This window comes from Penicillium malachiteum (assembly GCF_028827825.1).
Source record: "Penicillium malachiteum strain IBT 17515 chromosome Unknown utg000003l:1.0-4950554.0:1.0-4952489.0, whole genome shotgun sequence".
NCBI lineage: Eukaryota > Fungi > Ascomycota > Eurotiomycetes > Eurotiales > Aspergillaceae > Penicillium > Penicillium malachiteum.
Genome location: NW_026643096.1, coordinates 348,987 through 372,247, shown reverse-complemented (window position 1 = coordinate 372,247; position 23,261 = coordinate 348,987). Strand labels below are relative to the sequence as shown.

General features: G+C 45.5%; 15 protein-coding genes across 15 annotated transcripts; 10 read left to right on the top strand and 5 right to left on the bottom strand.

Annotated features, from left to right (window-relative positions):
- Positions 1 to 540: 540 nt before the first annotated feature.
- Positions 541 to 1,056, top strand: N7483_006461 (uncharacterized protein; the record flags this gene model as incomplete). The annotated part of the gene is made up of 1 exon (XM_057089898.1): positions 541 to 1,056. The coding sequence occupies one exon, from the start codon at positions 541 to 543 to the stop codon at positions 1,054 to 1,056; it is 516 nt and encodes a 171-aa protein (XP_056944639.1).
- Positions 1,057 to 1,499: 443 nt separating this feature from the next.
- N7483_006460 (uncharacterized protein) lies at positions 1,500 to 2,012 on the top strand (the record flags this gene model as incomplete). The annotated part of the gene is made up of 1 exon (XM_057089897.1): positions 1,500 to 2,012. The coding sequence occupies one exon, from the start codon at positions 1,500 to 1,502 to the stop codon at positions 2,010 to 2,012; it is 513 nt and encodes a 170-aa protein (XP_056944638.1).
- Positions 2,013 to 2,096: 84 nt separating this feature from the next.
- On the top strand, positions 2,097 to 2,933 carry N7483_006459 (uncharacterized protein; the record flags this gene model as incomplete). Its single annotated transcript, XM_057089896.1, has 1 exon — positions 2,097 to 2,933. The coding sequence occupies one exon, from the start codon at positions 2,097 to 2,099 to the stop codon at positions 2,931 to 2,933; it is 837 nt and encodes a 278-aa protein (XP_056944637.1).
- Positions 2,934 to 4,068: 1,135 nt separating this feature from the next.
- On the top strand, positions 4,069 to 5,413 carry N7483_006458 (GTR/RAG family Ras-related GTP-binding protein; the record flags this gene model as incomplete). The annotated part of the gene is made up of 4 exons (XM_057089895.1): positions 4,069 to 4,322; positions 4,372 to 4,473; positions 4,527 to 5,210; positions 5,269 to 5,413. The coding sequence occupies 4 exons, from the start codon at positions 4,069 to 4,071 to the stop codon at positions 5,411 to 5,413; spliced, it is 1,185 nt and encodes a 394-aa protein (XP_056944636.1).
- A 303-nt stretch (positions 5,414 to 5,716) lies between these two features.
- Positions 5,717 to 6,560, top strand: N7483_006457 (putative heme/steroid binding domain protein; the record flags this gene model as incomplete). Its single annotated transcript, XM_057089894.1, has 2 exons — positions 5,717 to 5,968; positions 6,069 to 6,560. The coding sequence occupies 2 exons, from the start codon at positions 5,717 to 5,719 to the stop codon at positions 6,558 to 6,560; spliced, it is 744 nt and encodes a 247-aa protein (XP_056944635.1).
- A 354-nt stretch (positions 6,561 to 6,914) lies between these two features.
- Positions 6,915 to 7,534, bottom strand: N7483_006456 (40S ribosomal protein eS25; the record flags this gene model as incomplete). Its single annotated transcript, XM_057089893.1, has 4 exons — positions 6,915 to 6,937; positions 7,001 to 7,210; positions 7,412 to 7,466; positions 7,532 to 7,534. 4 exons carry the CDS (start codon positions 7,532 to 7,534, stop codon positions 6,915 to 6,917), a joined length of 291 nt encoding a protein of 96 aa, XP_056944634.1.
- An 896-nt stretch (positions 7,535 to 8,430) lies between these two features.
- Positions 8,431 to 9,003, bottom strand: N7483_006455 (uncharacterized protein; the record flags this gene model as incomplete). Its single annotated transcript, XM_057089892.1, has 1 exon — positions 8,431 to 9,003. The coding sequence occupies one exon, from the start codon at positions 9,001 to 9,003 to the stop codon at positions 8,431 to 8,433; it is 573 nt and encodes a 190-aa protein (XP_056944633.1).
- A 475-nt stretch (positions 9,004 to 9,478) lies between these two features.
- Positions 9,479 to 11,027, bottom strand: N7483_006454 (WD40 repeat domain-containing protein; the record flags this gene model as incomplete). Its single annotated transcript, XM_057089891.1, has 3 exons — positions 9,479 to 10,093; positions 10,148 to 10,947; positions 11,003 to 11,027. 3 exons carry the CDS (start codon positions 11,025 to 11,027, stop codon positions 9,479 to 9,481), a joined length of 1,440 nt encoding a protein of 479 aa, XP_056944632.1.
- A 387-nt stretch (positions 11,028 to 11,414) lies between these two features.
- N7483_006453 (tRNA-dihydrouridine synthase family protein) lies at positions 11,415 to 13,080 on the top strand (the record flags this gene model as incomplete). The annotated part of the gene is made up of 2 exons (XM_057089890.1): positions 11,415 to 11,555; positions 11,611 to 13,080. The coding sequence occupies 2 exons, from the start codon at positions 11,415 to 11,417 to the stop codon at positions 13,078 to 13,080; spliced, it is 1,611 nt and encodes a 536-aa protein (XP_056944631.1).
- An 830-nt stretch (positions 13,081 to 13,910) lies between these two features.
- Positions 13,911 to 15,418, top strand: N7483_006452 (uncharacterized protein; the record flags this gene model as incomplete). Its single annotated transcript, XM_057089889.1, has 5 exons — positions 13,911 to 14,113; positions 14,237 to 14,318; positions 14,384 to 14,527; positions 14,583 to 15,260; positions 15,350 to 15,418. 5 exons carry the CDS (start codon positions 13,911 to 13,913, stop codon positions 15,416 to 15,418), a joined length of 1,176 nt encoding a protein of 391 aa, XP_056944630.1.
- Positions 15,419 to 15,967: 549 nt separating this feature from the next.
- Positions 15,968 to 16,458, top strand: N7483_006451 (DUF504 domain-containing protein; the record flags this gene model as incomplete). Its single annotated transcript, XM_057089888.1, has 2 exons — positions 15,968 to 16,136; positions 16,175 to 16,458. 2 exons carry the CDS (start codon positions 15,968 to 15,970, stop codon positions 16,456 to 16,458), a joined length of 453 nt encoding a protein of 150 aa, XP_056944629.1.
- A 265-nt stretch (positions 16,459 to 16,723) lies between these two features.
- N7483_006450 (MIF domain protein) lies at positions 16,724 to 17,944 on the top strand (the record flags this gene model as incomplete). Its single annotated transcript, XM_057089887.1, has 3 exons — positions 16,724 to 17,107; positions 17,163 to 17,637; positions 17,841 to 17,944. 3 exons carry the CDS (start codon positions 16,724 to 16,726, stop codon positions 17,942 to 17,944), a joined length of 963 nt encoding a protein of 320 aa, XP_056944628.1.
- Positions 17,945 to 18,144: 200 nt separating this feature from the next.
- On the top strand, positions 18,145 to 18,999 carry N7483_006449 (uncharacterized protein; the record flags this gene model as incomplete). The annotated part of the gene is made up of 3 exons (XM_057089886.1): positions 18,145 to 18,262; positions 18,351 to 18,409; positions 18,475 to 18,999. 3 exons carry the CDS (start codon positions 18,145 to 18,147, stop codon positions 18,997 to 18,999), a joined length of 702 nt encoding a protein of 233 aa, XP_056944627.1.
- Positions 19,000 to 19,505: 506 nt separating this feature from the next.
- N7483_006448 (oxidase ustYa family protein) lies at positions 19,506 to 20,603 on the bottom strand (the record flags this gene model as incomplete). The annotated part of the gene is made up of 5 exons (XM_057089885.1): positions 19,506 to 19,708; positions 19,760 to 19,838; positions 19,898 to 20,013; positions 20,082 to 20,246; positions 20,324 to 20,603. The coding sequence occupies 5 exons, from the start codon at positions 20,601 to 20,603 to the stop codon at positions 19,506 to 19,508; spliced, it is 843 nt and encodes a 280-aa protein (XP_056944626.1).
- A 1,570-nt stretch (positions 20,604 to 22,173) lies between these two features.
- Positions 22,174 to 22,771, bottom strand: N7483_006447 (thioredoxin family protein; the record flags this gene model as incomplete). The annotated part of the gene is made up of 2 exons (XM_057089884.1): positions 22,174 to 22,484; positions 22,735 to 22,771. 2 exons carry the CDS (start codon positions 22,769 to 22,771, stop codon positions 22,174 to 22,176), a joined length of 348 nt encoding a protein of 115 aa, XP_056944625.1.
- Between the last annotated feature and the right edge of the window lie 490 nt (positions 22,772 to 23,261).

Genomic DNA, 23,261 nt, shown 5'->3' with positions numbered 1-23,261 from the left:
CAGATTATAGCCCTGGAGAAAGGATATTGTTTCGGCTCAAGATTGTTTGCATATGACTTGTAAGCCAAAGAAGCGAGCCTTGGAACTTGAAATTTGTAAGATCTTATCAAGTTATCAGAGATCATTAGAACATTATTGATGAAATATCAACTTCTACCGCAGCTACCAGACTCATCAGGCGCCAACATTTTGAACTTTGCGATCTATTTTCAAGTCTCATGGCACATGATGCGTTGCTATCTTTCGCACTCCGTCGGTAGTCCGGGATTACCTTCAAGTTTCAATGTGTTATCCTTTGCCCTGTAGGCCTTGATATATCCTGATTCCTGCATCCTCCAGCTACGCCCCACTCCGTGATCTCCAGGGCTTTGTGTCTATTCCAAGGACCCCCACTTCCAAGGTTCATTTCTCATTCCCTTCTAGGGCTCTACTCTCCATAACGTTCATTTAAGAGTAAGTAGTCAGCCCTTGTGATATCTGAAAGTACCAACTTGAATAGACACAGGTGTAAAAAAAGCTTGACCTACGGTTATACTTACTATGCTCCTTCTCCTCATCAGTATGCTGCTGGCCTCGTCCCAACAGTGCGAGGGCTCCCCAACCTACCAGGAAGAATACCGAAATCCCAGCTATGTCCCAAATTTTATCGAAACACCATACGGCTACCAGATTCTTGCACCCGATACTCCATATGTGGCAGCAGCCAGCCGAAACCAATTATACTTTATCGACACACGCCACGATACTGCCAGTGCTCAGCATATCAAAAATCAAATTGAGAGAGCTAGTTTACCAATCCCCGACGAGTACACCGCCATAGACGAGTTTACAGCAACGGCTGAAATCAGAAATAGAAAAACCGGCGAAACGACATTTGTCTTTGACCCTTCCTACTCTCGAGTTTTGTTTGCCAAGGGGATAAACAAGCGTAATCCGGATCTCAAGTTACCTGAGCATGAGCCCGCCGGCGATGAGCTAGTGACCTATGATGTGGATAGGATAATAGGTGAGACACATCATGCCTCAAGGAATGAAATGAAGACAAATATTCTTTAATTATAGATACTTATATCTCAGCAGGCAATAACAACTTGACAGGTCAGGTCGCCAAACGGGTGCTATGCTCGAATTTTGGATGCTACACCAACGCACACTGTTTCCAATCTACAGCATGTACCCTTTGCCATGAAACATAGTTTGAAAGTATGGAGTTATCTTGGAAAAAGGATATTTGACTGCCACAAATTCTAAACATAAGTCCATATTATTTTTCTTTCCAAGAGGGAAAGTTGGGAATAAAGCAAGCAATAATTCCTTTTTTAATCCATGTCATAATATGTTGATCTCATTGGGCGCTGTCAGGTGATAGATCCAAAGGGCTCACGTCTATTGTGATTCAAGCCCCTATTCATGCACTCATCTTGGTCTGTTTAACATCCAAGCCACACTATTATTCCATTTCAGATTTACGACAGCCCTGGAGGTCGCAGCTGACTACTATGCAGCTTTGTATGCGTAGAGAGCAGTCTGACGACATCTCCGACAATTGGCTGCTTCAATTTATCAACGTCGAGGTCTTGAGAGAAGTCGGCCAGTTGGTTCTGATGAACAGTGAAGGCGATGACCCGGAGTTTGCCGTTCTCAAGAAGGGCTTTTATAACCCCACCTTGCGCATGAAGTATAAGCATAGCGCAACTAACATCCGTCTTACCCAGCCTGGCGCCTCCCTGTTTCCAGAAGAAAAAGTCCAGAACGAAGTTGCTGTTATGCGGTACATCCTAGACAAAACACCCATTCCAGTTCCATTCATTCATCAATTTGATTCAAAAGAGAAAAGTCCTCTTAAATTGAGTTCATACATCATGATGGATTATATTGAGCATGATACGAAGATGCATGAAGCCCTCAATTATCCAGGATGCCCGACTGAGAAGCGTGGACATCTTGATCCAAATCTTGATGAAGGCCGACTTGAAACATTGTATGGACAAGCAGCAGGCATCCTACTCTAACTCCTCAAGCCGGAACTACCCCGTATTGGATCTCTCTATCAAATCGATGACTTTGCTTGGGAGGTGGCACGTCGACCCCTGACAATGAACATGAATGAGCTGGTGCGAGTGGGTACCCTGCCTCAATCCAAGCTCCCAGCACCAAATGCCACCTACAAAACAGCATCCTCCTATGTTGAGGCCCTTGCAAATCTCAACATCCAGCTTTCGATATGTCAGAGGAATGATGCTATAGAGTCTGCAAATGACTGTCGCCGGAAATTTGTGGCTAGGCAGCTTTTCTATAAGCTTGCTAAGGACAAAAAGCCCACAAAGTTTGAGAATGGGCCATTTAAACTATGGTGCGATGATTTGCGACCTGCAAAAATCCTTCTCAATAATGATCTGCAGATTGTTGGTGTTGTGGATTGGGAGTTTACATATGCTGCACCGGTCGAGTTTTCCTATGCACCACCCTGGTGGCTGCTTATTGAAACTCCAGAATCCTGGGGAAAGGGCCTTGATGACTGGACACAAGTGTTTGACTACTGTTTGAAGACTTTTTTCAAAGCCATGAGGAAACAAAACGATGGTCAGTTTCTGGCAGACCGTATGCAGGATAGCTGGGAAAGTGGCGATTTCTGGGTTGTGTATGCTCTATTGCACAGCTTTGCATTCGATGCCATATATTGGCAGAAGATTGATACTCGGCTCTTTGGGCCGACTGTGAGCAGCCCTGAGGATGCATGGAAGGAGCAATTAGCCCTGTTGGATGAGGAGGAGATAAATGACATGGAGAAGCTGGTGTCTCGTAAAATGGAGGAGATGAACAGCAGGCCATTGGCATGGGATCCAGATGACTACACCGAAGAATTCCAACAGAAGCTGAGGAGAAGAAGAAAAGAGGAAGATGAAGCAAAAGATCAGAAAAAAGAAGTGTAAATTGCTGATATCTCTGGAAGAGGTACATTCCTTTATACAGTACTAGCATGGAAGACTTGAAAAATCGAAGTTATGTAGCAGTATAGATACCTGATACGCTCATAAAATCTAGTAGCCCTGGCACTATTACTCTCCAAACTTACATACCCCAATAACCTTGGAATGCACACAGGCAGACACTGGCAGCACTTGAGTGTTAGAATGTAGTATACTGCACAATCGCTAACTAGTATCGCTGCTCTTATCGCGATAAGAAGCTCCGACAACGATAACGATAACGATGCGGTATCTCCGCCTTTCGCTCCTATGTTTGCGGTACAACCTCACTCTTCCCAGGATTCCCATACAATTATTCCCGGTGCACCAAGATAAGCCTCTTTACTCGTGGGACCTTCTGTTAATCATCCGCCAGCCCCAATTGAGGGGAGAATGCTGCAGTGACTGCCGCTGTCCGATCGGTGCCACATCCATCCTGGCCCAGTCCAGGTATCGGATGTTCACATACAATCGATCTCAACGGCTCTAAAGCACACTCTGATTTACAACTGAGTTACCCTGTGAGATTCATTCCCCCACTGGACCCCTGTCTGTTCCTGGAGAGTAATCTCCTATGTCTTCAGCGCATTGCTGATTTGCCCCGCACTAAGCAGTTCCCCGGCCCCAGCGTACTACCCGCGGAGCTTCCGATTTGATGGAGGTAAGAGAATGTTTGCCTCTAGATGATGTGTCCTTTTCCTATCCAACCCCTGCTTTATCCTATGATGGATCTTGATCTGTGATCAGCCTGGGTGATTACATTTGATCTCGGCTGCATACTTCACGCTGTACCAATGGTGAGACAAACGCTTGGTTCCGGCTATCTCTGGTACTTGCCGCGGCCATAGAAGACCCCAAACTCTTCTATGCAGGCTGTTGGTCTTCCTGAAATCCCTGAGACTAGTCAGAATTTCACTTTCCTATGATGTGTATGCTTTCGGAGAGTATTGGTTGTCAGCCCCCTTTCTCTCTCCTGTGGCTCATATCAGAAGCGGCTGAAAACGCAGGTCTGCTCTGACCGACATGTGATAAGATGATTCCACTCTGTGTGGTATTCTCAACTTTGTTCCCAGCCTGTCATTCCCCAGAAGACCCCTCAATGCCGAATGTCCAAAAATGCCCTTTCCCCCCTGTGCGAAGGTCCCAATCAGAAGACCCTGATAGTGACCACTTGCCAAACACTTACATCTCATCCACATTCTCTACATACAAGACCAGTGCCCAGCTAAGCCTCGAGCAATTATTACAGGGACCAAACCACGGCGGTGGGTCGACGCAACCCAGATCAGCGCTCATTCCCAACACTCAAGCTCGTGATGCGAAGCCACGACTGCTCCTTATGGGGCTTCGCCGGTATGTATTGAATCAACTTGGCCAGAAAGCAGACACTGACCTGATCTAGGAGTGGCAAGTCATCTATCGCGAGCGTAGTCTTCCACAAGATGCCACCAAATGAAACCCTCTTTTTGGAATCAACTACCCGAATCCAGAAGGACTCCATCCAGTGAGTCTAGTATAATCACATATTCGCCACATGCCACTGACCCCCATGTACAGTTCATTCATGGATTTCCAAGTCTGGGATTTCCCCGGCCAGCTTGAGTATCTCGAGCCATCATTCGATCTCGAAGACATCTTCGGTAGCCTGGGTGCACTTGTCTGGGTGATTGATGCCCAAGATGACTACCTTGACTCGGTCGCGCGATTGAACCGTACTATCTTGACTGTCCAACAGTACTACCCAGGAATCAACATCGAAGTTTTCATTCATAAGGTCGATGGTCTCTCAGATGAATATCGCACCGATACCTTCCAGGATATTGTCCAACGTATCTCAGACGAGCTCAGCGATGCTGGGTACGAAAATGCACCCGTACACTACTACCTCACCTCCATCTACGATTACTCTGTTTTCGAGGCCTTCAGTAAGGTCATCCAAAAACTCATTCCAAACCTGTCTACCCTTGAGAACTTGATCAACACGCTTGCCAACAACTGTGGCTTTGAGAAAACCTACCTCTTTGATGTTCTGAGCAAGATTTACATCGCCTCGGACACCCGACCTGTTGACATGGCTTGCTATGAGATGTGCTCGGACTATATTGATGTCATTGTTGATATTTCCGAGCTTTACTCATGGGACCACCCGGATCGTCGACCCAAAGGCGAGCAGATCCAGGAAGCAGAAAGCCATGTTGTTTTGCATGACGAGACCATGATTCATTTAATGGAGATGAACAAGTATGATCCCTTTCTCCCATAGGACTCTGTTGAGCGGACCACTGACATTTACTACTAGGTATCTCTGCCTCGTTTCTGTCATCCGAAACCCCGAGGCAAAGGAGAAGCGAGGACTGATTGATATGAATTGCCGCACATTCCAAGATGCCCTGAATGACGTTTTTTCACGTAGCTGGGAACAGGAGGAACAAGGCAACGCTTAAGCATAGCGCATACCCTTACGTTAGCATAGTTTAACAAAATATCTTAAGGAATTCTTACCACTGAGTGACGCAGTAATGAATATCAAGTAAAAATCGGGTCATATTGATCATCAAAGTAGTTGTTCATAATAATCAAGTTGGAATTGTCAACTGGTATGGTGGATCATCGTTATCAAATCGATCACTTCCCCAGCTTTAACCTCGGTGAAACAAAACTCCTCAACCATCATACCACCTCCAATGGTCCCTTAACTCCTGACATCGCACCTTCTGTCTCAAGCGCACATTCTTAAATTCTCATCCATGTCAGAACTTCGCCAGCGACAGGCTGCTTCAGCCTCATCCTCCCGGGATGACGGAAAAAGCACGCCGCAACAGCGACCGCAAACCCGTACCGATGAGGACCATGGCATCAGCCTCCTCGACATAATCCGTATCCTTGCGACACTTATTCTTGCCGGATTCGGCACCTCCTACTACATGACAAACGGCGAGTCGATTCTATTCGGCTATCGGCCCTGGTTTACACGGTGGCCAGTCATCAACCAAGCGATTGTAAGCACTGGGACTCATTCCCCCACCATTCCCCCACAGCTACCAAACCGACATCATCGCAAAGGAGAACTCTACTAATTCAAATGATTCGTGAGAATAGAAAGGAGCCGTGAATCTTACCCCTGCCGAACTCGCCCTTTACAACGGTAGCGATGAGTCCCTTCCTATCTACTTAGCTGTTAACGGTAGTATCTTCGATGTCTCCGCAAACCCAGCTATGTACGGTCCTGGTGGAAGCTACAATTTCTTTGCGGGTCGCGATGCTACTCGCGCTTTTGTTACCGGCTGTTTCCGTGACGATTTAACGCCTGACCTTACGGGTGTAGAGGAAATGTTTCTACCGGTTGAAGATGTGGAGAATGAGGGACTGACGTCGGGGGAAATTAAGATTCGGAGGGAGCAGGATTTGCGATTTGCACGCGAGCAGATTGATAAGACCGTGAAGCGATGGGATGGATTCTTTCGGAACTCTAAGAAGTATTTCCCTGTTGGCGTGATTGTCGGGTATGATCCTAAGAGTGATATTGAGGTTGGGAAGAGGGGGCTTTGTGAAAGTGCCCAGAGACAGAGGCCCAAGAGGAGTGAGATGTGAGGACTCTGAAGAGTGCTTGGCTTTTAGTAGGATCTACTGTGGAGGTGCGCTCTCCTTGGTCTTCGATGTACATCAAAACCATATCAAAAATTGATATATCCCAATGCGCTACATCCTTTATATTGAAATCCGAACAAGGATAATCCTCGTATAGGTAGGAAAAAGGTGGAAGTTTTGTAACTTTTTTATTTCATTCGTTCTACTAGACACTGTCCAGAAGGCGAAAGGTTCCACACTTCCGAAATCTCAGGCGTCAAGACCATGCATCACGCCCAACCGAAGCTTCCCATGTGAAATGATATCATTCGTTGCAAAGGAAATAGAATAACCGTGAGAAATGTTGAGAGGGTACGTTTACTCGGCGGTGATCTCGCGGGCTAGATAATCTTCGTTAGTATTTCGCGGTATTTCGATACAGGATGTTTTTCAGGATGACGCACTGTAGATGTTCAGGCTGCTGTGGCCAACAACCTTCTTGATCACACCACGCTCCTCAAGGTCATCGAGGCACTGGCGGGCCAGGGAGCCATTGATCTTGAGACGATCGACAAGGGTAGCAACGGTGACCAGGCGGTAGGACTGGACATCCTTGTTGAGCTTCTCGGCGGTGGTCTTGTCGAGGACGACGGCGTGCTGGGCCTTGTCCTTGACTATATAGTTAAAAGACAAAAGTTAGTTTAACAATTCGTTGCGCATTTAATCGGAAAGTTCGTAGGTAGAGGGTTGTCCGCTTCAACGATTCCGGTTTGTCTCTCGTTTCATTGTTCTTTCTTTGAATGTGGATGTCGACGAAAGTTGGAGATCGTTGTCACGGTCGAAGTTGTGTAGGTGATGTTGATGGTGATGCGTACCCTTGCCCTTCGACCACTTCTTCTTTTGCTTCTTGCCACCGGTAGCTGAAGGCGCCTATTTCACGAATTCATATTAATCTCTGTTGGCGTTGAACCGGGGGGGGTGGAATGTGCGCTCACCATTTTGATTGATAGGGTGGATGGTTGGAAGGAAAGAGTAGCACCGGGACGGACTCTAAGTGCGAAAAGGGCGTGGGGCCTGACTCAGCATGGGAAGCCCTAAGCCCCAGGTCAGGTGATCCAACTCGGTTAGTCAAAGAGCGCTGATTGGTGGGGGCCACCTGGGTATTTAGAGTGTATTATGTCATACTTGACCTGGGCCCTGCTTAGTCATCAATTCTAGGGCTTCCAGGAACCTTGGAAGTATGTAAACCAAAGTCCTGAAGTGATTGTTCTTTTTTTATTATTATTTCCAAGGTTGAGTAAGGGAGCAATTGAGAAATATGTTCGAAACTATTTCCTCAAGTGACTCGGGATGGATTACGAGACCTTGAGAGAATGTGTAACTTCAAGTTGAACGCAACACGCCTGGGCATTCCGAGTCTCAATCCGAACTTGAAATTGATGAAGTTTATACATATCATCCATTGATGAGATCATGGGCTGGATGCGTGCAAAATTAGATATCCGCATATATGCCCAGCTGGGCACTTCCGACATCCATTGAAGTCTAAGATTCCAAGGTCTGGGCTCGACTCGAAGGCCACTCCATCATACAGCACGTTTCATACATATTTGTACAACCTTTGAACCATTGATTCAAATCATGCACATGTGTATTTAACTACGAGAAGATTGCAAGGACATCATGCTGGATTGAAGTTGATAGATTGATGCTTATGTAGAAAATCGAACGAATTTATGGATACTTCCGAATTTTTTATGATAGTACTGGTGTTGTTGCGATGAAAGAAGAAGGACGTTATGGATTGGGCAGGGAATGTCTGGAGAGCATCATGAACTATCTATACAAGGATAATTAGCTCATGAACAATGTACAAGCTGGGGAAAAACTTCAATCAAACTTGAACTTGCACAGACTCTTGGGGCATAAATCCCAGGGTGATATATCCAGCTGAAATAAGCTGGTCCAGAAGAGTGACATGCCTCTTCGCAGCCTCTACCACAGAGTCAAAATCAGGACCAGGGAAGTAGCCCCGAATCTCCATCCAAAAACCTCGATCCACACAAGGTGATTCGACGGGGTTATCGGCCATATAGAACTGCTGATCATGGAATGCTTCATACACAGCGGCGAGGAACTCATCCCGTGAACGCGGCTCCGCATACAATAGATCAATGTCCACGCCGACCCACATCTGTGTCTCTTCGAATTTGGGATGCGTCTGGAGGAATTTACGTGAGGGTATGTAGGAGCGGCCGAGTAGATGATGGGCGTCCATCGGAAGAATGGCGCAGTAGGTAGTGGGAGGGGCCTGCATTGTAGATGGGTTAAATTGGGGAGGGGTGAGGACTTCAAGAGGGTACGCATCTTGGTCTGCTGGCTTTGGGCCAAGCCAGTTACCTTCCATGGGCTCAGACATGTATACCATGAAGTGCCTATCAGCAAGCATGCGCAGTAGTTCAGACATTGCAGAGTAGTAAGTCGAATTTGGACTTGGTTGTATTCAATGTTTGGAATGGAGGAATGCTTGTCGGGAGAAAGCAGGCATTTTATATTCCATTGTGGTCTTGGATGGATAAATTTAGACAATCGAGTCAATGGTTTTGCATATTTACATAACAAAGGGATTAAAATAGGTATGAATGCATGCATCGGGACACAATGGGATTTGAAGGTTTCGAGTCTTTGTATACACAAGCTGCACAAAGAAAGTTATTGTCCAAGTGACAATGATGAATGAGTATTGCCTCATTTTTGGGGACCAAAATAGAAAGGAATGAAGAGAAAGAAAATTAGATTGAATGGGTTAAAAGAGATCGAATTGATGATTTCATTCATCTTATCCCAAAATAATCTTGGAACCTGACTCAAGAGTTAACATCCCCTACTCGCCATTAAGTTACATTTTTTCATGATCATCTTCTCATTACCCTGCAGCATAATTACCGGTTTATACTGCTGGTGTGACTGCCATATCCCTGATTGGTCACTGAATTCAGGACTTCAAATTGCACAGACTGTTCATCGGCAGACAGATATCCCACAACATACTCCTCCGACGAACCGAACCAAAATGCCGAGTCCTCGTTAGGGACCGACAACCATTTCATTTCATACTTCCCACTTTCGTTCTTCTGTGTCGGTACTCGAGAGATCACAGGATGGCTCTGAGGAGACCACCACCGTACTGTAGGTAGTGCATTGGTCATAGCATTGATAAGAAGCTGTGGTGTAGAAGAGTGCCAAAGTAGCTGCCTCACTGGTTGTTCGTGAACCAGGATAGTTGCTAGCCTGGAGCTACCGTCTAGAGCCCATATCCAGACTACGTTTGATCGCATGGTATCTACAGTAGCCAGGATTGTGCCATCAGGACTAAATGCCATGATAGCTACGCCTCGAGGGGGCCCAGATAATTCCGGACTCATGTTGAGTGCCGAGGAGCTTGTTGTTTCAGCGTATTCTGCATCGCCCAGGGGACTTGTAGATCGCTCACGCCAGACTGTGGGAGCGATTTGGTCGCTCGGAAAGGCATGTGAGAGTGTAGTAGATGATGAAAACTGAGTTATGTTAGTTTCACGTATTCCTGGTTCCTGGGAAACATGGTAACTCACTGTTCGAGTCCGTAGTAGGTCAATATTACCATTGACCTTACCCACTGCGAGGAAATCCGAGACACCACTAGAACCAGCTGCTGGGCCCCATTCAATCTGCTTCACACCTAAATCAAATGCGTCATCCACACCTGAAGGTCCATCATATGTCCGGAACAGCTGGCCATCCGCGGTAAATATTAGCACCTTCGTGCCGGAGCTAGCGACGTCCCATACAGCAATCCACTTTCCATCTGGACTCCACTTTAAGCCCTGCGCATCAATTGTGGGTAGAACCGTTCGATTCAGAAGTTCATATGAGGTAGGTTGATGAATGGTGAGTATGTCCGATGTCTCAGGCTTCAGAAGAATGGCAAGTTCCCTCGTTTGTGGCCGAAACCCAAATCCTAGAGGATGTGCGGACTTGGGGGTTTTGATCACGGAACTTCGACCATCTTCTATGGAATGAATGGCCAGTTTCGTATTCCAGGCATGGAAAACAAGAACTTCATTCCCATCTCCTCCAAATTCGATATTCAATGCGTTGGGTTCGACGTTTTCAATCTCGGCGACTAGCTGTAATGGCTCCAGTTGCCAAACTGAAATACGGGAATCATTCGCGCTCAATAGGTGTCGTTTTGAAGGTGGATTATTGGATGACCTCGTAGGACAAAATTTCAGAGATTTGACGTTGTTCTCTTTCAGTCTTGCAGTCTGCACCTCTTTATGATCTGAAGTGGTATCCGAGTAAAGAATCAGATCTTTCGCAGCAATATGGGCAGCAAATACCCCATCATCAGAAATTAACAAGGAAAGGGGAGCTATAAACGTATTAGAATCTGTCGATAAATGATTGTATTGAACCTTGAAACTTACCTCCTCCCCCGGTTGAAGCATCCATTGTTGACTATGAAAGAGGCGCGTACGGAAGGGGTTGATAGTGGTGGGTTGAACTAAACAACAGTGATTTTGTTGTCATAAAGTGCAATATATCTCAAGTCCACGTTATTATTCTACCAAATGCAATCAGCCCATATCTTATCTCAGAAACTCATGCTGTTGCCGCGTCAATTGTTGCAGTCGCTTTTATATGCGCGCGATAAGATATGGAAGAATGTAGTTCCGCCCCGCGATAAGAAAGTCATCGCCGCGGAAAAAAAGTCACCAAACTCCCCGCTCATACCCCAGGTAATTTGTTGCTTTTGACTCAGTCAAAATAGGTTTTCTGCAGAGACTAGTCCCGCGGCTGGGATTCCCTATCCGAAATCCGCTTCGATTTCTCTTCCCAATGGCGTCTGATGCTGCGTCGCAGAATGCGGCTGCGGAGGTCTCCACAGCCAAGCCCCAGAAACTCCAAGGTAGACAATTCTATGAGAGTCTGGGTAGCCCCAAATACATTGTGGCTCCTATGGTTGATCGATCGGAATTTGTGAGTCCATCCATTCAACTATCGACATAATTATTGCTAATACATTTCCTATCAGGCGTGGCGCATGCTCTCTCGATCCTTCTTGCCTCCGGACGAACAAAAAGAATTGCTCGCATACTCTCCAATGTACCACGCACGACTGTTCCGCGAACAAGCAAAGGTCCGCTCTTCCCACTTTCAGCCCACTCGTGGATCGGCTGGCGATGCATCCAAACCAGACGAGCTATTCCTTGACGGGAACCCGGCTTTCGACCGACCACTCTTCGTCCAGTTCTGCGCCAATGATCCAAACGACTTTTTAGAGGCTGCGCGACACGTTGCGCCATACTGCGATGCTGTGGATCTGAACTTGGGATGCCCTCAAGGCATTGCGCGCAAGGGTCACTATGGTGCCTTCCTTCAGGAGGATTGGGATCTGATTTACAAACTCATTAACAAGCTGCACACCGAGCTTGATGTGCCAATTACAGCGAAGTTTCGCATCCAGGAAACGAAGGAGAAGACTCTGGAGTATGCGAAGATGATTCTTTCCGCGGGCGCGAACATCATTACGGTCCACGGGCGCAGGCGTGAGCAGAAGGGCCACGAAACAGGTCTTGCGGATTGGAGCTACATTCGCTACCTGCGAGATAATCTACCACCTGACACCGTAATCTTTGCAAACGGAAATATTCTCAACCATGAAGATATCGAAGTTTGTCTTAAGGAGACGGGAGCCGATGCTGTCATGAGTGCTGAAGGAAATCTCTCTGATCCCACTATTTTCAGCAGGCCACCGCCTCCTGGCAGTGAAGGACGTGATTACTGGCGCGATCGTAATGGCAAGGGCGGCTACAGAATTGATGCGATCTTGCGCCGATACCTCGATATTATTTACAAATATGTTTTGGAACAGCCAGTTCCTCAACGAAAGCCGCTTTTCCTTCCGTCTGATCCGGTCGATGAAACAGAGAAGTCAAAGGCTGAAGATGGTGAGGATGATGGCCCTCCTAAGAAGAAGCAAAAGCGGGAAAAGATCAAGCGGCCAAACTCTGCCAGTCTGGTTGTGATGCAAGGTCATCTTTTCCAAGTCCTTCGACCAATGGTCTCCACTCACACCAATGTGCGAGATGCGCTTGCACACACAAGGCCTGGTGATATGGCTGGCTTTGAAGGAGTTTTAAGTCTTGTGGAAGAAGCTATCAAGGCTGGACTCACGGAGTATGAGGCAACACCCGAGAAGTTTGAGAAACCTCATGACCCTACCCTGACTGGGTCTAAGGCTACCATCGCGGAGTATGGGCGTCCATGGTGGCTGTGTCAACCGCATATCCGGCTCTTGCCTGAGGAAGCCATTGAATCAGGAGCTCTGAAGCGGAAGGGCACAGATAATGCTCAGAACGAGAAGAAGACTGAGGACAAGAGTGAGACCATTAAAAAGGAGTCTACAGGGCCCACAGATACCAAAGTTCCCTCTGAAGGTGTTGCCACTCCTGCGACAGACTCCTCATCAACCTTGACTCCCGATCGCCTTGTGAGTGGTTGAAGGGAAAACTCGACTGCATTCGGAGTTAACATATAGAACATATACTGGTACAAGATGCATATACTAGTATGAAGTACTTGAGTTCATAACTACTTAGTATATACATGAATCATAATATCACATAGAACAGACTTTTATTTTCAATCCATGTTTTTATTAAAAGGATTACTCATCATCATGGCCCCCAAATCACTTGTATCAGCTCCGTTGCCTTTCATCCTACAACACATACTTCGAACCCCACCGGACCCAGTTCTCTCCAGGATCCCATTCTTGTCTTGGCGTCTGACACTTTGTATTTCCTGAGCCAGCTAATTCGTTGACGCCTGCTCACCTATACCGTGACGCAGTGGAGGTGTGGAACGTGTTTTCTTCTCACTTAGTGCTGCTATTTGGCTTCAAACAGAGTAAGTGGCGATATTGACAAGTTCTAACAAGTAAAATGGTTTACTTCGGCCCTTCAAAAGGATGCGAAAGCTGCAAGGAGAGAAGAAAGAAGGTATTGACAATAATCTCCTGCTCAATAACACATTGAAGATAGCCTACTGCATCCTCCACCAATACACCAACTCAGACATCCTTGGCTGATTGATGTCTTTACACAGTGTGATCAGACACGTCCAGTATGTACCACCCAATGGTGAAATTAATTTTTTTTGGATCTCTCATTACTTCACCTGTTGTCATCATTTGCAATACACATACACTAATATCCTATTCAGTCTTGCTTGAGATGTGTCAAAGCTGGCCGCCCTTGTCGTGGGTATCAAGATAATGGGGATTTTACATTCCGTGAGCACGATGCTCAAGTTCATACTCCTTCCAAGTCAATGGCACAGAAATGTAGCCTTCCAGTCCGGGAACCGATTCCTGGAACTAATCTCGTTCCTGAGGATGTCCTACCCAAAGAGGTTTCTATGGAAAGAATGCAGAAGCTCGCACTACAGGCTTTTTTCTATGACTATTCGATATGCACAGTCACGCAATCCATGTCAGGAGGTTTCCTGGGTGGACTAGAGGCAATGGTTCGAAAGTCAGGTCTTGACTCTCCTCTTGCAGATGCATGCAAGGCCGCAGCCTTTGCCAGTGGTGGATTAAAGCTACGTCGAAAGCCTCTGCTTGACCAAGCGGAAATTCTCTACCATAATCTCCTCAGGTATTTAGCCAAGCGGATACAAGCACACTACGCTTCTGACTCTGAGCCATTCGCTATCGCAATATTACTGGGACTTTATCAGGTATGATTATCTAGCTGGTCTGCCTTGACGGTTCCAAATAGTGAATTTGCTAAAATAATTACTAGATAATTGTTGCCAATGCAAGCAGCCCTGGTCACCATACAGCGCATGCGAAAGGTGCAGCTGCAATTTTACAAATTGAAAACAATCCCTTATATCTCATACAAGCAAGCCTAACTAGTCATCCATTACTCCTAGACGGCAATCAAGTGAGTCTCTTATCTTTGAATATTCCTTCAATCATTTCTAACTGTCCCTATTCAGAGTTGTCACTCTACAACAGGCAAATATAGTACCGATCGTCAAATGTATGAGTTTTTAATTCGACTTGATCCAATATGGAAACGAACAGAGGACCTCCTTGCAGGATCACCTTTTGCAGTCGACTCTGATGTGCTTCTCCTTCTCAAAATAGAAGCAGTAAAACTCAACGACGACATTTCCCTTTGGCAGAAGTCTCAAAATGAGGAAATCAAAGCTGTCACAATAGATTCAGGGCCTCCCCCAAATCTAACCCATGGAGTAGGCTATTGGCCCGGAAGAGTCGATATGTACATTGATCTCTATGTTGCAACACTTTGGAACGTGTCCCGCATTGTCAGATGCCTGTTAATTACTTTGATCACTCGATTGTCCGGTATTCTCTGTGACGGTGTGAACCACGATGCTGATCGGTTGGAAGTATCCAATCTTGTGGAGGATATGCTTGCGTCTATTCCATATCATCTCTCAGAGGATCTACAGGTCTTCTTGCGTGAGCGTCACGAACACACCGAAATCACTAACCCTGGTCGGTCGGTCGGTGGTTTATTGCTCATGCACCCGATTTATCTGGCTGCTTATCTAGACATCATTCCGTCAGATAGGCGTCTGTATTTTAAAAAGTGTCTGGTTTGGATAGCGCAGAGAATGGGAGTTGGACAGGCTGCCTTTTTGGCGCAGGTAAACTTTCCCCGTCCTGCTCAGTTCTTGTTTATGTGTTGTGTGTTGTTGCTACCTACCAATTGTTGATACACTAACCCGTTCTTTAGGCACCGCAGGTTGACAATCAGTACTTTGCGGGTGGTTGTCTCATTGTATTGGCAGGACTACTCCTTTAGATGGACGCTCATACTAAAAATATTTTTATTTCTTCAAGAGCATTAATAATTTTGATTTGTGTCCAAGCTGAAGTAGAAAAACGTCGACTTCATAACCTTGGAAGTACCATCCATAGTTTCAAGCCGAAATTTGAAGGTTTAGTGACATCAGGACCCTGAATGAGAATTAGTTTAATGGACTCGTATTTTTCGCTGGAATTCCAAAATTCGTCAGAGTTCTCCCTGTATTGATAGCCAAGAATCTCTGTCTCAGATGGGCCATGACTCCCATGAGTCATTCCTTCAGCCACACAAGGCTCTCCGCCCCAATTGACTCATCCAGTCTGATTAGAGCCAAAACAGGCAATCCTGCTCGTGTTTGATCTGAAAGATGCATCTCAGTCATCCAAAATATCCCTGAAACTATGTTCGGAGTCATTGAAGAAGAGTAGATCGGTAAACGAGACAAAATGCTGTGACGAGATGGGTGTAGCTTATAAACCTCATGATTGTCCCAATAGAAACAGGCATCTCAACATCTAATCTGTCCAGCTTTGTTAATATAGCATCATGGCTACTGATATTCCAAACAACAACAATCTCGCGGATAATTCACCTGAAACACCAACTGAGGTTTCATATTCCCATGTGCAACAGATTGAGCTCTCACAACATCTCAAACGTGCACCCTCTCCACCGGATCTCAAGTCCACCGAAAACCGTTTACGACCCGCCGGAGGTGTCCTAAAATCATTGAAATTCAGTAATAATGTCTAGATGCTAACAAAGTCTTTGTAGACATCATTAATCACATCATTTGGGATGAGAGCTTCAACCCCGACAACTATGTGATTGTGTTTCTAGATCGTTTCGAAGGAGAACTAGAACTTTCATTCGCAGGTTGGAAAAAGGAGTCGACAGATGAGGAATTCATTCCTCAACATCGTGTTCTCTATATCAGGCATATCAATGGAGATGTGGTATGGGATCGACGCAGACGGATTGACACAATCTTCAATAGCGGCAACTCGGCGTTTAGTGAGCTGGCATTTTTGAATTGAGGTTCAGATTTCATGCACCTATATTGATCATATTGAGAACATATTTCAGTTCATGACGAGTGTGAGAGTATCTTGAAATTGTGTCGTTCAGTTTGAAGTGAGAGAAAGAACCAGAGTTGTTTGTTCCTTCCCCATCTGAATGGCCACCTCTTTCCTCGAACGTGACATCCATATCCTCAGCACCAGTCTCTCACTATTACTCTCACTCTTTCTCTTTCCCATACTCATTGTCTTTGTTTATCACCATTGTCTTACACGTCCAATCATGGATCTCCCGAAGAAAAAGCCCTCTTTGCCTCGTCTGGCAACCAACCTTGAGTCGCAATCATCCCCATCATTGCCACTCTTGCACAGGAAATCAGATGAGAATGCGCGCCCCAAGCCTGAGAGACCATGGACTCTGCAGTCTCCATACCCAGAAGAAAGAGAGGACACTATCTTGCCTGCACTTCGTTATGTCCCACACAAAAGTGTGCCCTTGCCCTGGGAAGAGATTCTGCCCTTGAAAGATTGTCAAAACCTGCCGGCACCCAAGAAAAAGATCCAATACTATGAAGATGCATTCACAGCGCGTGGTGCGCACAACTCTCCCCAGGATCGGGTTGCTCAAGACTCCATTGTTGTCATCGAAGTGAAAACCAACTGCAAGGTATGTCCGATTCGTATCTCAAAATCCCCTTTTCTCCTGCTAAACGACCCACCAGATCAAAGATGAACAGAGAAAGCTTGTCGGAGATCTGATTTTTCGACTCGCTCAAATCTATCAACGCCCAGAAACCTCCATCATGCTGACCCTTCAGCAAGAGGCCGGTGTCTTCTTTGGCAACATTACCGAGCCATCCTACCTGCTGAAGGTCTATGCCCTACCGCCTCTGATTGCCCCATTTACGAATCTGCGCAACACCAGTTTGATCCAGTCGGCCATGCAAGATCTGTTGCATATTCCCATGGAACGAGGCGTCGTAATCTACACTCCGGTTCCTGAGGACAACCTCGCTAACAATGGCTCGACCGCCCGAGGAGAAATTGTCCGATTGGAAAGAAATGAGCAGGAAGATAGCCCCGGACTTTTCAAAACAATCTCACGCTCGATGTCTCGTCGTCTGAAAAATACCAGTAGCAGTGGTGGGAGTGGGCCCATATCCTTACCATCTACTGCTGGGACTGCTGGGACTGCAGGTGCGTCTGCAGGCGCGTCTGCAGGTGTATCATCGACGCAGACTGAGATTCATCATTCACCGACTATTTTAGAGAGTCCAATGGAGTCTCTGGGGAGAAGAGACATTCAATTCGAAAGCACATGTCTTTCCGGACTCTCAGAAAACGGCTGTCAGAGGTCACTTCACCAAGGGAAAATGCGGATAAAGAATAGACCAAGAAAGAAGATGCGAAGAGTGACATGATTGAAGAGTATGAGGGTATGCTGAAGGAAGAGAAGGAGCCTGAGAAAGAGAATAGCCAGGTTATCAAGGTGTCTAACGAGTAGATTGTATGGTGCTGTTTGAACCAACGATGTCACATTATGTTTTATCTCCCACTTGTACTTGCTATCCAAAGCTTTAAAGAGGTCAATGGATTTATTTCTCTTACCAAACTTTGCCTTTGTCTACAATCGTCTCCAGCTTATCCACTTGTATCTTACCGCAACCATCTTCCTCTCATCATTCTTCCCTCCTCTCTGCTAAGATGGTCTCCCCAGAAGAAAAGATGGAACTCATGACAGGAGAGCAGATCCCGCACAGTGAGAGAATACGCGAACAGCCAGGATGCATATTTGATGCCGCTGAAGGATCTGCTTTGATGCGTAAGTACAGGCGATGGCTCATACTTGCTTCATTGTTCCAAGGTTGAGACCTCGTTGTTAAGGATACCCGCTAACGGAAAGCTTCTAGATGCCTGCAGTGCCAGCGGGGCGTGGGGCAAGGGCATTGCTCTTGATTTCCGAAAGAATGTATCCAGATCATCTCAAAACCTTTATTTTAGTGGCAGTATTGGCTAACAACTCTTCTTTTGAAGTTTCCAAAGCAATACCGGGAGTATCGAGCCCACTGCATGAACTTGGAGAAATCCCGTCAAATGCACGATATTCCAAATCTCAACCCCAAGGGACCTAGAAAAATCTCCGTTCCACTCCCTATCGGCACTGCTCTCATCATAGCTCCGCAATATTCAAGTACAGTCCGATCGAGAAGAAAAAAGGACTATTGGCTTATCTGCTTGTTCACATCTACGGACTATGGTCTGCGCGTTGACTCGCCAGACACAATCATCAACAACACCGCTGCTGCTTTGAATGATCTCAAATCGCAGTTGTGGAGGTTGGCTGGAGGTACTGCTCCTCATCAAATCTATTCCTGTCGTATGAATTCTGGTCTTTTCAATGTTCCCTGGGAGCGAACAAGGGCGTTGCTGGAAGAAATCCCTGTCCCTCTGAAGATCACGGTGGCTTATAAGCCTCCGATTGGTGGTCAACAAAACAATTCGGCTGAGGCTAGTAATTCGAAGCAAAAGAGCAAGATCAGTTTCGGCATCATGGCTTAGATGCCCAATGAATGAAAACAATGCTAGGAGTGGAGGAGGACCACTTTGATAATTTGAACTGTTGATTCTTCACATGTTTGATTTATTGTTTGAATTATTGAAATTTGTCTTGTGACTATAGACAACACTCTAGTAAAACTCTACCTATAAATCAGCTATGGCAATACAAAGTACAGAATTAACTATCCGATTTGCCTGTTATGGCTTCATACATGTGGGAGCTGTCATTGGTGGCTTCATCCCGTCCGGGCTCACTCTAAGCCAACTGCAATCTTACCCGAAAGAGGGGAGTGTATACACATGTGCATGGCCTGTGGCTTTCTAAAAGTCGGACTCCGCAGTCTCCTCCGACGGAGCAGTCTACTATACATGGACTCTAATTAAGTTGTTTTTTTTGATATGAGTTAAGGCCTCCAATTGCTATGCTTTCATTGTAACCCATTGATAACGATGAAATTAATTGATTTGACGACCAACAGAATCCTTTTTTCCAAAATGCATTAGTCTTAAGCGGGGTCATCATCCTTGAACTTGTGCTTATGGTCACTTCGCTCTATAGCCCAATCTCTTACTTTCCAAAAGTTTCTACATGTATGCTCCATCTCAAAGTCCGCCAAAGGCTGATTCTTCTTATCGTCCCAGGATACAAGAATAGGAGTCACATCAACATTGCACATAACAGCTTGTCTGAGATAATCGAGGCAATGATCTATAGATTTTGATTAGAGAAAAGGCAATCAAATCCATTAAAATTACTCACTCATATGAATCGTGGAAGCTGGCTCGTCATCGTGCTCGATAGTATAGTAATCCCTACGTAGTCCTTGACGAAGCATGTCCTAGAGTATCATTAATTAGGTGATTCAGATATAAAAGATGAATCTCAACTACAACCCACCAGGCAATGTAGTTGATGAAACACGTCAACTCCCACAATTGACCACCCGCCAGGCTTTGTCAAAGTCTGACCGCGAATTGTATCGGCCTCGGTGCCACGGAGATCAACACCGTCGACTTTTCAGTGTTAGTGTTAGCATATAAACATTTGAAAGTCTTTTTAGAAGCAAATATTCCTAGCTCACCTCTGTAAAGATCTTTCCATCGAGTATCTAGCTCATCGCTTGGTTCACCCGTGTACTTAGGACTGTCAGGATCCCAAGATGTCTCCACTAGAGTGCCATTGTCATCGAATACTAAATTACCAGAAAAGCGAGTTTTATGTACTTCTAAAGCTGACTGTATAGGGCCTGGTCACGGTTTAGTAATACTTTAAGGGGATAAACAAATTGGAATGGGCTTTTTTGGGGTGTGCTCTTCCACTCACGCAGTTCAGTATCAAAAACGCTGGCGAGGCTAACTTCAGCTCGGTTACTATCATGCTTCAACAAAATAACTGCGATGAATAACAAAATAATCCAAATAGCAGTGAAGATCAAGTGTCCAAGCCATTTTTGAGAAAAGGAGTTTGAAGGTAACTCCTGTGACCTGTCTAAGATGCGGCTCGATAAAAAGCCACCTTCTTCATATACTTCCAAGCTGCTTCGTTCCTCATCTTCATGCTCAGAAGATGCGTAATCATGGGAGCCGCTCTCTTTTGGATACATTTCTCGATTTCGGTTGTTTGAATGACCCGAGAAGAGAATTTGATCACCTGCAAATAAAATGTGCCGCTTGATGTCGCTCTAGGAACTGGAGGGAGATATGTGAGCAGTACTGAGTCACTAGATCTGCAACTTGAAACAACCTCGCTTACGGATATAACTGCCTAAATAAATCGTGGAGCCCAATGTTCGGAGACTTGGACCATAGATAGCTTCTTGATGAAGCTATCTATGTTGCCCCTCACGCAACGGGACCTGGTCCTAATCTTTCAATGTTTGTATCTAATTGACATTTCAAAAATTTCCTCGTACTCGGCGAAATAGATTGCGACCCGCCAGAAAGACACATGTGAGCATGATCAGGATTTGGACCAGGATTCGGATCCTGGTCATGGTGTAACCTCTCGTTGGCACTGACCTCAAATGTGCATATATGCTGGACGCCTGAGCGGGGTGGGAGAGATAAGTCTTCGACACTTCAAATGTTTGATATATCAGCACTTGATAATCAAGGGAAATATCTAGCCCTGGAGGTATATAAGAAGCTATAGACTCTGCTCTGATATACATACTATGATTAACACTCTACCTACTAGTACTTTTTGACTTACTTTTTGCTCAATACCTCCAGGGCTCAGTTTACATCGATCCATCTTGACCTGAATAAATCAATCAGTATGCACTTCCTCAAAATTGTGCTGGCTTTAAGCCTTACAAGCCTCGGTCTAGCCGCTCCCCTACAGGGTAAGTCCTTCTTCCTACCTGTATTACTTCTTGTCCATGATGAAGTCCTAACCTTGAACTCATTGAACAGGCACCGGTGCTTCCCTTGACAATGTGGAGCGCGACGTCCCTACTGATGACTCGGATCCCCTCCTATTCCTCGGCAAATATATTGAATCATGATGGATGAGCTACCATCATTTCAAAGAGCGCGTTCTCCGTATCAACTGCTCCCCAAAGCTTGGATACAAGACTGGCTTTATTATGAGCAACATCAATTTGAATATATGACCTCACCTGGCAGGCTTGAGTCTTGAGATTATGTATTGAGTGCCAGTGGAAGATATACATAGTAGTGTCAAACCTAAGCTCTCAAGTGTCAAAATCAATTATTCATTGGAACATCTGAAGAACTACCACTGGCATACATATGTATGTAGCGAACAGAAAACGCTGCAGGGAACTTTAACCAGTTATGTAGTAGTTCCAAGGTTATTTCCTAGAAACAGGCATCTTCTCCACCGTGACTCCAAAATTCCACGCCCGAATACCTATTGAAGAGGGGAACCGTTAGGCAGTGTATTCTAGATACACGGGTCGATCCAGCTAGCATGAATGGATAACACCAACCAACATGTACGTTGTGTAGGAGTGTGTATTCTAGACTATAACGACGGGCATTCTTGTACGTACAAAGACGGGACTGAAAACATGACAAAACAGAGATGTAACCAAACGGTAATTCTTAGCACGGTACGTGTAGTAGGGGACAGGGTACCCCACTACACTATGTAGGTAAAGGCATACCCGCCTTTCAAGTTCTATTCTCATACAACTTGTAGAGATCTGCTCAGAAGCTGTTGTAAACCTGGGAATTGGCCCCAACAAGCTCCTCAACCTTTACCCCATTGTGAAAGGCCATGAAGCTTGACATCGCTTTTATACCGACTTCCTCAGAAATTTCCTGCTGTTCATCGACATCGACTTTGTAGAACTTGAGTCCGCTGAATTCATCGGTACCCGAAAACTTCTCGAAAACAGGTGAAATCACTCGGCAAGGTCCACACCATGTCGCCCAGAAATCGATTATAGCGACCTCTCCGCTTTGAATGATCTTGTGAAATTCATCGAGCTTAGCGTAGAGATATTCTGAGATTAGCACTAAGTGATATAGTAATCAGGCGAAAGAAAATTTTAACATGACTTACGAGTTGATGACTGAAACAGGCATCTTGATCAACTTGGACAAGTCCTGATCTATAGAATGGACAAAAACTTGAATGGGTGGTTGATATAACGTGACAAGAACCAACTTGAAGGGAGTAGTCAGATCAGAAGTATAGACACAAGATGAGGAATAAATGGAACTGATTCTCTATTCATGTGATTCCATCCACATGTGCAGCATTACCCCTCCCCCACCTTTCAGCTGCACCTTTGAGCTGCATGCGCTCGATGTGACGACGATGTCCGGGTGGTGTGGGGCTAGGTTTCTTCAGCCGCATCATCACTTCTTAACATCACCTCTTAGCTGGAGATCTTCGATGTTATAATAGATGATATACGTGCAGAAGACTATCGAAACCAAACCCAAAAGTCGACATATTTTGCTGGATAAGGTCCAGCTAGGAACATTTGAAGATTGTGGCTTGATCTCATCTCTATGCATACAGTTTCTAGACACCCGATCTCTTCCTCCCGTGTACCCCCCTGATCTACAAGCTGTAATATAATAACATGGCGGAACGGTATTATATCCAATTGAAATCATCAGTTTGGCGTAGAATTGAATACTTATACAGAATCTTACGAAAGGTTAAGACCAGAACTAGAAGGGTGGAGGACGCGAGAGGACGAAATCAGTAATTAGTTGAACGCGTCAAGAACTACGGAGTACATACTCCGTACATCCATGGATATTGTAGTGGGGAGTATTTC